Source organism: Oreochromis aureus, linkage group 4, assembly GCF_013358895.1.
Source record: "Oreochromis aureus strain Israel breed Guangdong linkage group 4, ZZ_aureus, whole genome shotgun sequence".
Lineage (NCBI taxonomy): Eukaryota > Metazoa > Chordata > Actinopteri > Cichliformes > Cichlidae > Oreochromis > Oreochromis aureus.
The window spans coordinates 12,989,168-13,003,689 of record NC_052945.1 but is presented as its reverse complement, the minus strand read 5'-3'; the positions used below and the strand labels follow the sequence as shown (position 1 = coordinate 13,003,689).

General features: G+C 43.4%; 1 protein-coding gene across 2 annotated transcripts in view; it reads right to left on the bottom strand.

Moving 5' to 3' along the window:
• Window positions 1-14,522, bottom strand: part of LOC116317705 (potassium channel subfamily T member 2) — a 42,638-nt gene that overhangs the window by 1,780 nt on the left and 26,336 nt on the right. The window contains exons 13-28 of one of the 2 annotated variants that reach the window (XM_031736558.2): window positions 13,951-14,014; window positions 12,926-13,034; window positions 8,047-8,155; window positions 7,841-7,897; window positions 6,144-6,296; window positions 5,812-6,065; window positions 5,111-5,435; window positions 4,931-5,036; window positions 4,680-4,852; window positions 4,130-4,201; window positions 3,911-4,045; window positions 3,686-3,797; window positions 2,844-2,945; window positions 2,661-2,744; window positions 2,450-2,578; window positions 1,564-1,909 (exon numbers count right to left, since the gene is read on the bottom strand). In XM_031736558.2, coding sequence (XP_031592418.1) covers window positions 1,564-1,909; window positions 2,450-2,578; window positions 2,661-2,744; window positions 2,844-2,945; window positions 3,686-3,797; window positions 3,911-4,045; window positions 4,130-4,201; window positions 4,680-4,852; window positions 4,931-5,036; window positions 5,111-5,435; window positions 5,812-6,065; window positions 6,144-6,296; window positions 7,841-7,897; window positions 8,047-8,155; window positions 12,926-13,034; window positions 13,951-14,014 — 2,330 coding nt within the window. The remainder of the gene's footprint in view (window positions 1-1,563; window positions 1,910-2,449; window positions 2,579-2,660; window positions 2,745-2,843; window positions 2,946-3,685; window positions 3,798-3,910; window positions 4,046-4,129; window positions 4,202-4,679; window positions 4,853-4,930; window positions 5,037-5,110; window positions 5,436-5,811; window positions 6,066-6,143; window positions 6,297-7,840; window positions 7,898-8,046; window positions 8,156-12,925; window positions 13,035-13,950; window positions 14,015-14,522) is intronic. The other variant, XM_039610610.1, reaches the window with a different exon arrangement.

Here is a 14,522-nt window from a genome sequence, read left to right as displayed (position 1 = left end):
AGGTTAGTAAAGCAGGAAATGAAGTAGGCACAGGATACACAGCAGGCCGTGCTACATCCGGACATGCAGAATAGGCTTTATGTTACACTGAGTCACATGACAGGAATTTGGATAAAAATGGACACAAGTCCAAACACTATCACAACATTAGGGTGAACGACACAGACACTTTGCTTAAGTAGTAGCAGAAATTTGAAAAAATAAAAAGGCTGGTATGATTACAGTGTATTAATGTGTTTTTTTATTCATGCAGACGGTCTAGGTGAAGTAATTTTGTAACAATTTGAAATGTGCAAATGCGATCGGAGTATTTTCACATTATTTGTAAAAAGGTTTGAAAATATTAGTTTAACCTAATTATTTGTAAATAATTAAGAAAATAAGAAAAACATTAGAAACTACTTATTATAAATGTCAAATAAGGTAACCTGCCACTTTATTACGTACGCCAAGTTCAACAATCTGTTCCACGACATCCCAAACATCCTCTGTTGGATTGAGATCTGGTGACTCTGGAAGCTATTTGATTACAGTGAACTCATTGTCAGTTTGAGATGAACCTGAGTTTTGTAACATTAAGTGTTATCCTGCTAGAAGCAGCACTTTTCTGATACACGTGGTCAGCAATAATACTCAGATAGGCTGTCGTGTTTAAATGATTCTCAGTTGGTACTTAGGGGCCCAACCTGACTGACGCCTGGTATAAGACAGGACAGATCCATGCTTTCATGTTGTTTAAACCAAATTCTGACTCAACCATCAAAATGTGGCAGTAGAAATTAATTTGGATAGTCCGTGGCCTGTGTTTCCTGTTCTTAGCTGACAGGTGTGGGACCTGGTGTGGACAGCTGCCAGAGATCTGCTGTTCACTGGATATTATCTATTTTTCTGGTGATTTTCTGTAAACCCAAGAGATGTTTGTGGAAGAAAATCCCATCAGATCAGCAGTTTCTGAAACTCAAAACACGGCCTGGCACCAACAAACATTCCACTTCCCTTCAATCGCCTTTCTTTCCCACTCCGATGCTCATTTTGAATTTCAGCACTTCCTTGGCCATGTCTACATTTCTAAAAGCACTGACTTGCTGCCATGTGATTGGCTGATTGGATATTTGTGTAAGCAAACAGTTGAACAGGTGCACGTAAAAAAAAACGAAGCACCGAGTGCAGTTTAAAGTAAGGCAAACACTTAGATAATCCAAAAATACTGAATTAAAAAAACCCTGAATGTTTGATCCCTTTGTGAAGGAGATCCAGTGGCCATGTTGCTCCACTATGAAAGCTTACAGGTGTGCAGTGTCCCTCACTTGTCACACCACGAAGACAGTGATGGAAAAATCTCTCAGACTGAGGCTTGTCACAGAAGCTGTGTCCACCTTTTACATACAGCCTCTGGTCCTTTCAGTATAGTTATAGACTTGGGGAATCGATGCCAAGATGCATTAAAGCTGTTTTAGTAGCACACGGTGACCCGACACCTACTTGTCTCCCGTCTGTGTGTGCTACATTCACCACTCAAAAGCAGGAACAGTTAGATTCCTACACAAATTGCTGCAGACTTACTGAATCCACTTGGAGAAAGGCCCAAATGTTTCATCCTTGTCCGCACCAGCGCGTTGAGTTCCTGCCTCTCCGAGCGCCTGAAAAGAGTCAGTCTCTGTTGGCTGATCCTCTCTGCCGCACTGCCGGGTCCCCCTTTGGACCCGCTGGAACTCCGACCCCCCTTCCTGCTCAACCGCCGTGCCCACTGCATGCTCTTCCTCCTCAGCAGCGGGTGGTCTGAAGAGTGCGAAGAGGTGGAAATGGGCTCCGAGGATGTCGAGTTCCGGTGGGCGCTGGTCCGCGATAACAGGGGCTCCCTGGGTTCCCTGGTGTCCTCGTAGTCTTCAACTGTGATAGACACCTGGGACTGAGACCCACACACAAGCAAAAGCTTACACTTCCTCATATGTGAAGTAAACCTGTTATCACGCTGGTTTCATTAAATCAGTTCTGCGGCAGTTCTGTTTTCTGATTTCTCAAAGCAAAGCGGGATTAACACTTTCTTATCTTATTAGAAACAAATGATGAATAAAAGATAGATTCTTTGAATATAATCACAAGTGTTTTTTTGGCAAAACTCTCAGTTCCCAAAGCGCCATGTTTAATATGCAGATTTCATTCAACTATGTCTGTTTCACGTCATGGAAACACATCAAAACTAAGCTCTGTCTTCACATCTATCTGTGTCTTCATAACATGAACAAACTGGATTAGCATCAAGACAGATTCTTCTATTTAAACTAATCCAAAGGGAAAATTCCCTGACTGATTTTTTTTTATAGTGAGGAAACTCTTTAAAAGCAGAAAGTGTATTTATTCCTTGCAATTTAATAACCTTTAGATTAAAGTAACTGGAGTGACAATAATTTCTTAGCCATAAAACCACAAAACAAGAGGAGCCGCTGACCTCAGAGACTGGAAGCTTGTGGGCCTCCGTTCGGTAGATGCCTATGGGAATGTCTCCAGTGGACGAGCATAGCTTCTGGTAGAGCCTGCCATAGTTGCGGATCCACAGGTCATCTTCTGTGATTTTCATCTAGATGACAAACAACACAATAATCAGCATCACATGGACTTACAGTCCAAACACAGTTCGACCTGCTCGTGTCGCTACTTACGGCACAGAGGAAACCTGATCCCGGCATGGAGTCTAAACCAAGCAGCAGCCTGGTGATGGAGATCATGTAGTCCTTCACAAATGACTGGCAGGACATTCAAACAAAAAGTCAGTAGATATAGATCACACTCGGCACACTCAGGAGAAGGATCTTTGTTATTCAGTAAGAGTTTGTCTGAGAAACCTGGTAGAGGAGAGTGTCCAGCATGCTAACGCTAAACACCTTCCCAGCAGCGAAGGGCAGGCGGAACATAAAGACCAAGTTAGACCCCTTCTCCCTTTCCTTCTGGAGAACAGACACAAAGACACACAGCATTTTTTGGATTACACAAGTCCCAAAGGCGATAAAAACACGAGACTGTAAGCACCACAATCTTTTTAAAACCTAACGTCTTTAAGCTGTTATGAAATCAAGCTTCCTTGACTTGACGTTAGCGCTGACAAAGTGACATTCACTCTCATGGCCACATTAGAGTTTCCTCTGCATCTGATTAGCATGTAATGTTGGATTAAACTCCCACCATGCATAGCAAAATCAAAACAAACCCCCCAAAAAAGAGGTTGGAAATCCACTAAAGGCCTTTTTCCAACTGTGAGGCGATGCCGTTCATGAGAAATTTAAATTTATCTCATCACGCTGTTGTTTCTGTATTGAAATTCATTTTAAGATTTCAAGCAGTGACTAATTTACTGCTCTGTTGATTAATGTTATTGATGCCCAAGGGGGATTCATTAGCTTTCACGCAGAGAACAACATTATCAACAACAACAGATATTAAAAAAGGCAAGATGTAATGGGTGAAAGGAACAAAAACCACAAGCTTACGATCAATCACACGTTTTACTCTGGGATCATTAGAGGAGCTGTGGCAAAAGAGCTCTACAAATCAATTTATTTTGAAAGGCACTTATGGCACACTGAAGATTGGCTTTCACACTGCCATTTTTTTCCCTTATGCTGTTTTTTTCCCCATTATAAGGTCTGTATTGAAGGAAATGATAGTAAAAGAAAATATAGAGTTTTACCTTTTCCAGTTTGGACAGAGCTAAAGAGTAGTGGTCTTTGACTTTAAACTGCATGAAGCGCATGTTGGCCGGGTGCGTGAGCTCTGTGATGATACTCAAACCTGGGAACAGCCTGATGGGATGGGATGGGATGGGATGGGATGGGGGGAGAAGGACACGCAGAGAAAGATATTAAAATTTGAAGCTAGTGTGTGAGATTGAAGAACAAGTTTGGGCAGAGCAGACCTGAACAGTGTTTGGACGTTGACGATGGTCTTTGCATCAGCCATATAGTCCTCCTCAGCAATCATGGAGCTCTCCTTGTCAACCACCACCATGGTGTCGGCGAAAGTGATCCCACATCGCAGCAGACTGTCCAGACTGTGGAAAGAGAAGGAACAACGATTAAAAAGCTAAAAATAAGAATAAAGAAATAAAGAAACAAGGAGATTTGGGTTGTCTTACTTGTCGATAGAGCCCACTGTGTAGAACACCATGGGGAACCAGCAGATTGCCTCCAGGAAGTCTGCTTCGGGTCTAAACCAATCAAAACACAAATAGACTTGAGAGTCCCACCGGTAGAGATTTATACACACAATGATAAAGAGCTAACGTTCCCACAGTGACAGACCCCTCCTCACTAAGTCTTGAAAAGTAAGGCACAACCAAACAGCCTGCAGATAAAGCTGAAAATAACAGCACTACACTGGAGTGACTCAGCTTTTTATTGCCTTTTTATTGGATTCCACTCTCATTTGGCCAACTGCGCTTGTGTACCAGCCACAAAACACGACACAGGATTGTGGAGAGCATTGTCCTGAAAGCATTCAGCGTTCCACAAATCATGTTCGCCGTGACCAGTTTTTCTCCTCCACTTGCTATTTACAGAGGGACTCATTCTGCCATCCTCTGCAACCTGTATATGAGACGCAGCTCACCACCGTGCTGACTTTGAAGCCTGAGTTTACAATAACAGCCAACGCATCACAAGAAATAATAGAGATGTTGCGCTCACATGCTCTCCAGCAGGAGCACAATAGGGTTGAGCTCCTTCCTCGGTCGGTAGTAGGCCCGCAGAGGCACAATGAAGTTGTACAGACCATTCCCTGCACTCTCCGCGGAGACAATAATCAGCTTGTTTTTGAAGCCGTAGGAGCGGGCATCCTCGAAAGGGATGTGGTGACAAGCCTAGAAAAGAGCAGTGATGGAGGATGATGGCTATGTCAGCGTAGAAAATAGAGAGAGCAAGCAGTTTAAATTTCATACCTTGTCCAAGCGCAGGCAGCAGAAAGGCATCTTTTCTTGCAGGAGGTGGCACAGTGCAGGCGAGCTGCCGATGTATGGCGAGTTAAGCGGGTATCCCTTCACCCACCTGCAGCACAAGCCCACATTTACCTCTGAACTTACCCACTTCCACATGTTCCCACATTAAATCACTCTACTCACTCGCAGTGTCGACCCCACCAGTGGGCGCTCTCATCTTTGTCACTGTCCTCCTTGCCTTCCTCTCCTCCTTCGTCCTCGGACTGGTCTCCCAGAAGGTCAAAGGTGGGGTTGTTGACCCCGTCGACTAGCTCCAGGACAGGGGCGATGCTGTGTCGCCTCTCCTCTGCGGAGTCTCCCATGGCGGGAAGAGCCAAGGTGTTGGCACCCCCGGTCTCTGTCCTGGAGCTGCTTCTGCTTCCTCTCCCACTGCCAGGTCCTGCGCTTCCTGCGTCCTGGCCTTCTGGACTGCTGTCACTGGAGTCCTGCAGGTCGATGGCAACTGTGCCTAAAACACACACACAGAGGATTAAGCATGGATTCAGGTTTAGATCGGAGCAGTTTTCCTCATTGTCCACTAGGTGGTGTGTTTGTAAAACCAGTTTTCTGGCATCATTATTATTTTTTTTGGTAGTTGCTCTTGTCAAGTGTGATTTACTCCATAATAAAATAGATGGTAATTCCCCTCCAAATGCTGTGAATGTTTCTTTTAATCTCCTGGATAGATTTCAAATTTGAGAGTGCATAATTCTGGCAGCTGTGACTGAGCTGCTCTCTAAGACAGTTTAATAACAGGTTTGCATTTTTGACCAACACAGAAACTGCAAGCAGAAGGTCACTGTGTAAATGTTACACAGTCTTTGTGCGGCGCCCATCTGACTGACCCATGCTGGCGATGATACTGTGGACTGGCAGGCGGGTGAGTCCATGGTAGATGCTTTGGTGCACTCCCCTGGCATTTCCTCCTGTGCCACCCCACGATGGCTCCCTTTGGCCCCTGACAAATGCTGAGTTCTCCTCTTTGGAGATATTGATGTAAAAGCAAGTGTCAGAGGCTCCCATGATGTGGCACGGACCAGGGTTTAACAGGATGTTGGTTGTGTCCAGCCTGCGTACTCCGATTAAGCACACCCCATACCTGCAGCCACACAGACAAGATCAGCTCTGAATTGTGCAACGTCATGTGCTTTAAAAGCTTTTGCAGATCATTGCTTACTTTTTGTGAGCATGAAAGGAGGCGAAAGTGAAACTCTTCCCCTGGTATTCCCCAAAGAATTTGCTTTCTTCCAGACGGATGTGATGCACCTCATTGGCCGAGCACCGGCGGTAGGTGCGGTGCCATTGGTCCGCCGAGCATGCACCGCCCTCCCTGCGAGGAAAATTTGGCCATGTGGGGAAAGACTGACCTTTAAAACATGTTACACAAAACATCCAGCTCTTCCATCAAGGCTGAGGAGGTAACATCTTATATCTCTGTCAGAGCCGCTGATCAAGACTTCAGCACAGCGATGCACGCATGGACACCCAGGCTGTCTGAACAATAGGTCCCAGATGAACACATTCGCACAGTTAGGAGGACAGCAGTTTACACAGGGGGATACGGCTTAAGACGCGGAGGCTAAAGAGGTGATAACAGGAAGCAGGGGTGTGGGGGCAGTGTGAATGTGGGAGGCCTGCAACAAAGACCGTATTACATAAAAAAGTGTTATAGCAAATTTACAGTTTACAGGAACTAAGTGCAAGGCAGGGGAGGAGGAGGACAAATCCTCGTCATGTCGCGTTGTCGCAGCCAATAAACCAAATGGCATCACATCCAGATATAGAAGCAAACTTATGAAACACCCTGCTTTCGAATGTTGAACCGTTTTGCTGAACTGTTAAATGTTTTCTGCCTTTTTGCAATTGAAAAATATGCTTATTGCACTCACTTGTGTGCAGATATTACAGGGCCCAACATCTGAATAAGCTTTAAATAAGAAGCTGCTGGTGTAATGTGTTGGCTTGCAGTCTTTATTTATCTGACATTTTACATTTAATTCATTAGTTTGTGTTTTGGTTTTGAAAGAAATGCTAAAAATATATAGCCTAGCCATAAATCTGCACATATTTAATGGTGTAACACCTAATTGGGATATTTGAAGACAAAATTTGTGAAAACTCGCAATTCAAAACATATTTGTACCCCACTCAAGTGTAGTGTTTCCCCTTGAGATGACCGATATAATTGTTGTAATTTTGCCTCTGCACACCACCATGATGGATTTATAATGAAACAATCAAGATGTGATTAAAGTCCAGATTTTCAGCTTTAATTCAAAGGGCTTTTGCAAAAAAAAAAAAAAATGCATTTACTGTTCAGTGTTTACAGCCATTTTTATAGACCTTCATACAATTTCAGATGCTCAAAATTAATAGGACAACTGCATGCTTTTCAGGTATTTTGCATTAAAACTGAAGGCAAAAAGACCCACAAACAAGCAGCAACTGAAGGTGGCTGCAGTAAAGGATGAAACACAGCATTTAGTGATGTCCAGGGGTTTTAGACTCCCAGCAGTCATTGACTGCAAAGGATTTTCATCCAAACATTAAAGAAGCCTTATATATAAAATTATGTCATTTTGTCCAATTAATTTTGAGGCGTGGAAAATGGAAAATTCCTAAAAAAATAATCCAAATGTTTGTAAAATGTCTTGAATTAAAGCTGACAGCTTGTACGGAGGCAAAACTACAAAACCTAAGAGCAAAAACATTCCACTTCATGCATAACCATGTAAACAAACACCGTTTCATGCCTCACATTTCCCTTGCAAACAATGAAAGTTAGCGCTATGTGCAGCACAGCATGCAAACTGTGGAAGTTGACAGAGAATTTAGGATAACCTTGAGCGCAAACATGGGAAAAGAAAAATCTACCTGTTGAGGGCTTGAAAGGCTCCTACACGTTGCTTGAAGGCCTCTTGGTGCGCCGTTCTTAAAAAATAAAGATGAGTGACAGTGAAGAGACACGACGCAGCTGAGTTTTACTGCTTACTGCATTTTTGAATTTCGAGACTGCAACGGCGTTGTGTGGACAGTTAAATCGAAAGAACGATAGGCAGAGAGAAAACAAGTGAACTCACTGTCCTCTAGAGGAGTGGATCAATAGAGTGATGAGAGTTGAGGTACCAGGGCACACACAGTTTAAAGCCAGCATGGCATACTTAAACTCTTCTTCACATACCACATGGTCTGCAAACACAAAAAAGAGAACAGGGACAAAGGATGCATCTGCAAATTGCATTGTTATTTTTAAAAGTTGATCTTCGTCTTTTGCCTGCTCCATCTGACCCCATCCCTGTCTTCTGTCATCTCCTTTGTGGTCTTCCTCTTTTCCTCCAGCTTGGCAGCTTCACATTCATCGTCATCTGTTCAGTGTGTCATCTATCCTCCTCTGCACAGGCTCAAACCATCTTCTCCTCTATCTTCTACCGGCACCCTGCTGGTCAATAGCACCTGTGGTGGTGGTCGTTAATCCAAGGCTGGACCAATCCAGTATGGAAATCTCATTCTTGTCGATCCGCATATTTGATTTGGCTAATGTTTTATGTCGGATGCCCTTCCTGATGCAGCCCTCCCCATTTATCTGTGCTCGTGACCGGCGCTTGGAATACACTGAGTTTTGCCTCTTTCTTTATGGCTGGGTTCTTTTTAAAAGTTGTGATGTCACATCATTATGTACAGGTGTTACCTACTGATGGGTGGGAAATGAATGAAAGAAAACAGGTTTCAGGTGTTGATTCTCATTTGGATTTAGGTTACAACACTTGATTTCCTTCATGTAACATAGCAGCAAAACACTCGGTGACCCGTCATGCCCGGTGGACAAGGGTATTATCTGCCTGGAAGATAAAAGTGATCGCTCACAACAGCTTCTTTTATTGATTTGCAGTGACCCTTACCTCCAAATGTGGGCCACAACAGCACAAACTCTCACCTCAGGAGTCAAAGGTTTAACTTTTTCCTTTAATTGGTCAAATGTCTATAAATCGATGAATCCGGGTCAAAGATTAATAATCAGACCAATGTATTAAATAGCAATATTTTCATTTGAATTATGCTTTTTTTTTTTTTTTTTTTAAAAATTAGCCTTTTTCCCACCACATGTGCTCACAGTCCAAACCCAGAGCTGGGAAAATACATTTTGTTTATCCAACTAATGCTTCAAAACTCAATGATACTCAATAGACAATTACATGAAAAACAAACAACACATTTAGTAATTTAAGAAGCTGCAAGCAGCAACTTTGTGGCATTTTTTCTTTGCATGCAACACATTCATTCAAATTATTATTCATTTTCTGCTAACCAGAAATAGTTTAGTTTGATGTTCATTTAATTATCTGCTCAAAACACTAAAAAACAACATTTTTTAAAAAAAGCCTCTGTAATAAATATGCAAGCTACTCAGGAGTTTCACTGAGACTTTGTGCTAAATAAATATTCCCAAAGAAAACTGTTGGTCTAATTTACTTTACCTCTCTTTTAAACACACAAAATGTAGCGTGCGTACATATTAGACTGTTATTGTGGCTCTATCCTTAACATTAAAGGACACAAACGCACAATCAAATGTCACTATCTCACATTGGAATATGTCTAAATGTCGCCTGACGTTTGTCACCGTCCCCGTTGACTCAGATGGGATCAATTTTATGTCGCTGCTCGGGTTTTTTTTTTTTGGGTGGGGGTGAGACCTGGCAATTCAGTGTCAACCCCACTGAGCCACCTTCCACTCACATCATTGAGCACTTAACGTAGCGCTGCCCGCGTGCCAAGCGAGCCAAACTGAGCAAACGCAGATGACGGTGCCTCGTTTACCTGTTGCTGCTCAGCATCCTCTTTGAAAGAAAAACCAATAGAGCGATTAATGTTTTTTGTAAGCCAATCAGAGCATCCATTTCTCCTGCTGTGTAATTCTTGATTGCATTATCGACAGTGACGAGCACACGGGCATATTAAGGTCTGAAAGTACAATTTGTGCACTGTATCATTGAATAACCGGTGAGAAATGTCAGATCCCGACTCAACTCAGCCGCTACGGTGAGAAACAGGAGGCCAGCTATGATGTAAATGCAGCTTGTGATAAAGTAGCAGGCTTTGTGTGTGTGTGTGTCAGAGGCTGAGCAGGTGAGAGACAGGACAATTAAAACTGCTGACTGTGAATATTCTGCTAGAGAAGTAATGTTCTTTCGGCTCAACACATCATGATGCAGCTCACAAACAAACACGCTGTAGCATCTTGCTATTCTGCCTGTGAAGTCCTTTCAAAGCAGAAGCTTTTATAGAGCAACGGGCATCTGAAGCCTGCCGAGGAAAAGACAAAAACACTGATGTTGTTTCTACAGAGGAACAGTATTCATTATTGTTAGACACGCATTCCTCCCTCTTTCTCTCTCTCAGTCTCTCACACACACATACACACACATTTCCCCAGCTCCCAGTGCACGGACGTGGAAGCCATGCATCAAACTGAATCTTATTTTTCCAATATTTAATTTCCAGTGTCCTTCTAGCACCTTTCCTCAACACCGCCCCTTCGCTTCCAGTTTTCTACCCTCAAGCACAGCCCTCCTTCCTGCCCTCTTTCCTTCAGGTGCCTAGACCCAGACCAGAAGTGAAACCAATTACTAACACCAGAACACCGCATGCACACACACACACGCACGCACGCACGCACGCACACGCACACGCACGCGCGCGCACACACACACACACACACACACACACACGCTTTTTGCTTCCTGTCATGCTGACTTTGAAGGTCTTGGTTTTCTCTTACGGTGAGGCATTAAAGGCGTAATCCTGTTTGTGCAAATGTGCATATCTGTATGTAAATGTGGCTATTGGCTCTTTGTGCAAGAGTGCAATTACAACCTGACCACAGGTCGGCCGGCGAAGCTAATTAAATCAGTGGGCCTTTATTGCTTGTACAAGTCAGCTGCTATCAACACCATGCGGCTACAATAAGTTGTGCTCATCAGGGAAACTGGTTATTGTCATTAAAAACAAAAACCTGGACAGTCTGGATCCAAATTTTTTTATTATTATTCAGACACCTCAGGGGTTTCCTGGCCTGCTCCAGCATCATACCCACAGATCTATAATGAACCTTGAGCTGTTTTTAAGCCACTTTTGCAAATCAAATTAAATCTTGTATCTCTTGCTCATTAATGCCTCCCACACTATTGCTTAGTGAGTCTATTCTAAGTAGTGTCAAAACAGAGCATCTGTACTTACAGTAGTGCACATGTGACTGCATGCTATTTGCTCTCTGAGTCTACCTACCAGGCCTTGAGGATTCGGGGACATTAAACTCGGTTTATTATGAAGAGCCGTACCTTGTATACTGCTAAAGTCCTACTCAGAACTCACATATTTTGTATTCAGCAGTAAATATTTGATAAGAAACAATACTCACGTCACTCAGTGCTAAATCAATACTTTGAAATGATTAAGGAGGATTTTTAAACTAGATTTATGTGAGATAACACTTCAAAGCAAGTCATAGATTTTACAGCAGCTAAACTCTCAGCACGGGAACGGGAGATTCATCCAACTGGTTAGCTCATGAATTTATCTTTTTTGCTTATAACAAAGGCCAACAAAGGTCTGACTGTGCCAGTGTGGAGTTGAACCTGCGCTGCAGGAGGATTGCCTGTGTTAAGAGCTCTTCTGCCAGGTTAGCGTAACAGCAGACCTCATCAAATGAAGGGGATTTTCTTTGCCAAGGTAGCAAAGTAAAACATTAATCATTGATAGAGACAGCTGGGATGAGGGCGGTAAGCTAGAATTGAGTCTGACTTTCTCCAGGGCTGTAGGCAGAGAGATGTGTGAGAGAGGAAAGGGTGAGATAGCGACCGAGTGAGATAGAGACAGTAAGAGAGAGAGAATGAGAGAGAGAGAGAGAGAGAGTTTGGGTCCTCTTCTTTCACTCACAGATGATTGACTGGCGTCTTCTGTTGAGCCGGAGAAGAAGGGAAGCTCTCCAAAAGGCAATGTAAAAACTCACAGAAACCCTCAGAAGGCTTACAGCCAAGCTGTGCCAATCTGTCCGGCACTTCTTTAGAGCAGGAAAGGACAGAGAGCTCTGCTGCTGCAGCAGCCCGCTGATGGAAAAAGGATCCAGGTTTAGCACGACAGTTGTTGACGCACACTCGAAAATTGTGGTGAAATTTCCAAAATGAGCATAATGTTCTCTGCGGAAGCAAAGTAAAAATGCTTACCTAATCGCCTGTCTTTTTAGACAGCTATGCATCATCACCGGTGACAACGCAATTCCAGTCACATTATTGGGCAAAATCAACTGTCAAATTGGAGCAGGAGAACACACAGACAGACGATGAATAAAAAAACCCCTGAATACTTGAACCCCACAGCGAGAGGGTGTGAAGTGGTGAGCGGAATGACAGTGGCACCATCCACAGAGCGTGAGGGGTCTCTGAATAGCTACCATATGCTATGACCTCGGGGTGACGGTGGCTCAGGAAGTAAAGCAGGTCGTCTGCTAATTGGAAGGCCGGTGGTTTAACGCCTAACTGCTCCAGTCTGCAAGCCAAAGTATCCTTGAAACCTGAGATGATCTTGATGTGTTTGTTGGAGTGTGGATGTGAGATAGAAAGCACTTAGCTATAAAAAACAGTGGTTGTGTGACTGAGACATGTTGTATAAAGTGCTTTGAGTACTCAATTAGAGTAAGAAAAGCTCTTTATCAGAAGCAGTCCATTTGCCTTTACCAGACCTCAACCTGTGGGAGAGGTTTCAGACGTCCACTAAATGAGGGAATACCGTTTTGGAAGAATGCTCTTTCATCCACTAGAGCTCTAGAGACTTGTAGAGTCAATGCCATCAGGCACCATTTCATTATTTCCTGCATCCTGGTGTGATCAAATAATAGTAGCTGCATTCAAATGCCTCATTCAATGGCATCCCCAATAATTTGATTTCACACTCACTGCCCACCTGCGAATTTGACATGGAACTTGTTCTCAGGCTTGAGAATCTGGACGTAAAGGGGGCAGTTTGGAGCGAAGTCTTTCACCGCCCATGCTCGGAGGATGGTCTGGTGATCCTGAGAAAATTAGAAACAGAGAGTAGTGAGATAAATGGAGTGGCAGAGAGAGAGCGTGAGAGTGCAGCAGAGGGAGAAAAACAGAAAGAAACCCATCATTAGCTCGGCTATAATAATCCCCTTAAAGCACTGATTGCATGCAGCAACTGAATGGTCCGTGCAACATCTCAGAGTAATAAAATTCTGACATTTTATGACAGGCTGTGGCAAGAGCATGGAGAGAGTGAGCTCAGGAAGACTAGCCCTGAGAGAAATTTTGAAAAGTCAGTCAAAGGAAAAACAGGAGTTTAAAGCTGCGCAAGGCTGCACTCTGACACAGCGGCGCTCTGACCTAAAAGGTTATCTTGCTAGCATTTACTAACAAGGAAAAAAACAAAGTAGTTTGTGGGTACTAACAACAAACCAAAGAAATGGCTAAATTGACATTTCAACTTCACGGATCAGTTGGGTGAAAAATAAGGGCATCGTCGCTACATGTTAATGGAAGAATAACTTCCGTGTCAAATCTCGTGGCTCTCCAGTAAAAACTTGTTGATGTTTTTCACTGAAATTTAAAAATGTCAGCCTCGTGATGAATGAAAAGGTGTGCTAACAATTAGCGGACCTTGAAAAGTCCAAATGAGAGAGATTGCCTGAACGTTGATATTTTAAAAATGAGATAGTGATATTATTCTAGTAATACACCAGCTTACAAGATATGAATATTAAAGAGTTGCTCAGTAATGTCAAGCACGTTTTTCTCTTACTCCCAGTTTTAGTTGTTTTGCTCTGCAATTAATATGTTAGGGGAAATAATCGAGCTAGAAATGAATGCCAAGTTATACCAAAGAAAACTGCTATTTTGCTAAGTCTGAATATACTGATGTTTTGCAGTGTGAGGAGTTGTGGCAATACAGGAAAGCGGGGAGGCACGTACAGCAGCAATGCGGTCCACTTCAAACCGGTTACTGAGGATAAAGCAGGCCTCAGCATCGTCCATCCTGGAGGGAGTTAGTACAGCATGTAGCATTGGGAGTGCCAGAGAGAGAGAGAGAGAGGGAGAGAGGGGGAGAGAGAGAATTGGGGAAGCCATGAAACACAGGAAGGAGGGTGTTGTCATGTTATTGAGCGAGAGGATAAAAGAGGAAAAAAGTGGGACAATAGAACAACAAATGTACCAATGTGTCTTTCAAGCCCACGCCATTTAAAGATGAGATAGCAGGAGGCGAGGAGACGGGGAGATTAAACAAACAGGCTTGTGCTCCTTTTCCTTTTCTTTCTCTGTGAAGCTAGCCTAGGGTGCCGCGTCTGTATTATCAAAAGCCAGGGGCCAAACAATATGCAATATGACTCAAACCGCAATCACAGCTGTTACTTACAGGCCTGAAGGTGCTACAGGTATTAATTGCGAGTTCGAGCTTGCAGACGCGACAGCCTTTCATTTCGAGGTGTCTAAATTCGGGTCTGTTGTGGATTTTTGTTTTTCGAGGCTGGATTGATGTGATGGTA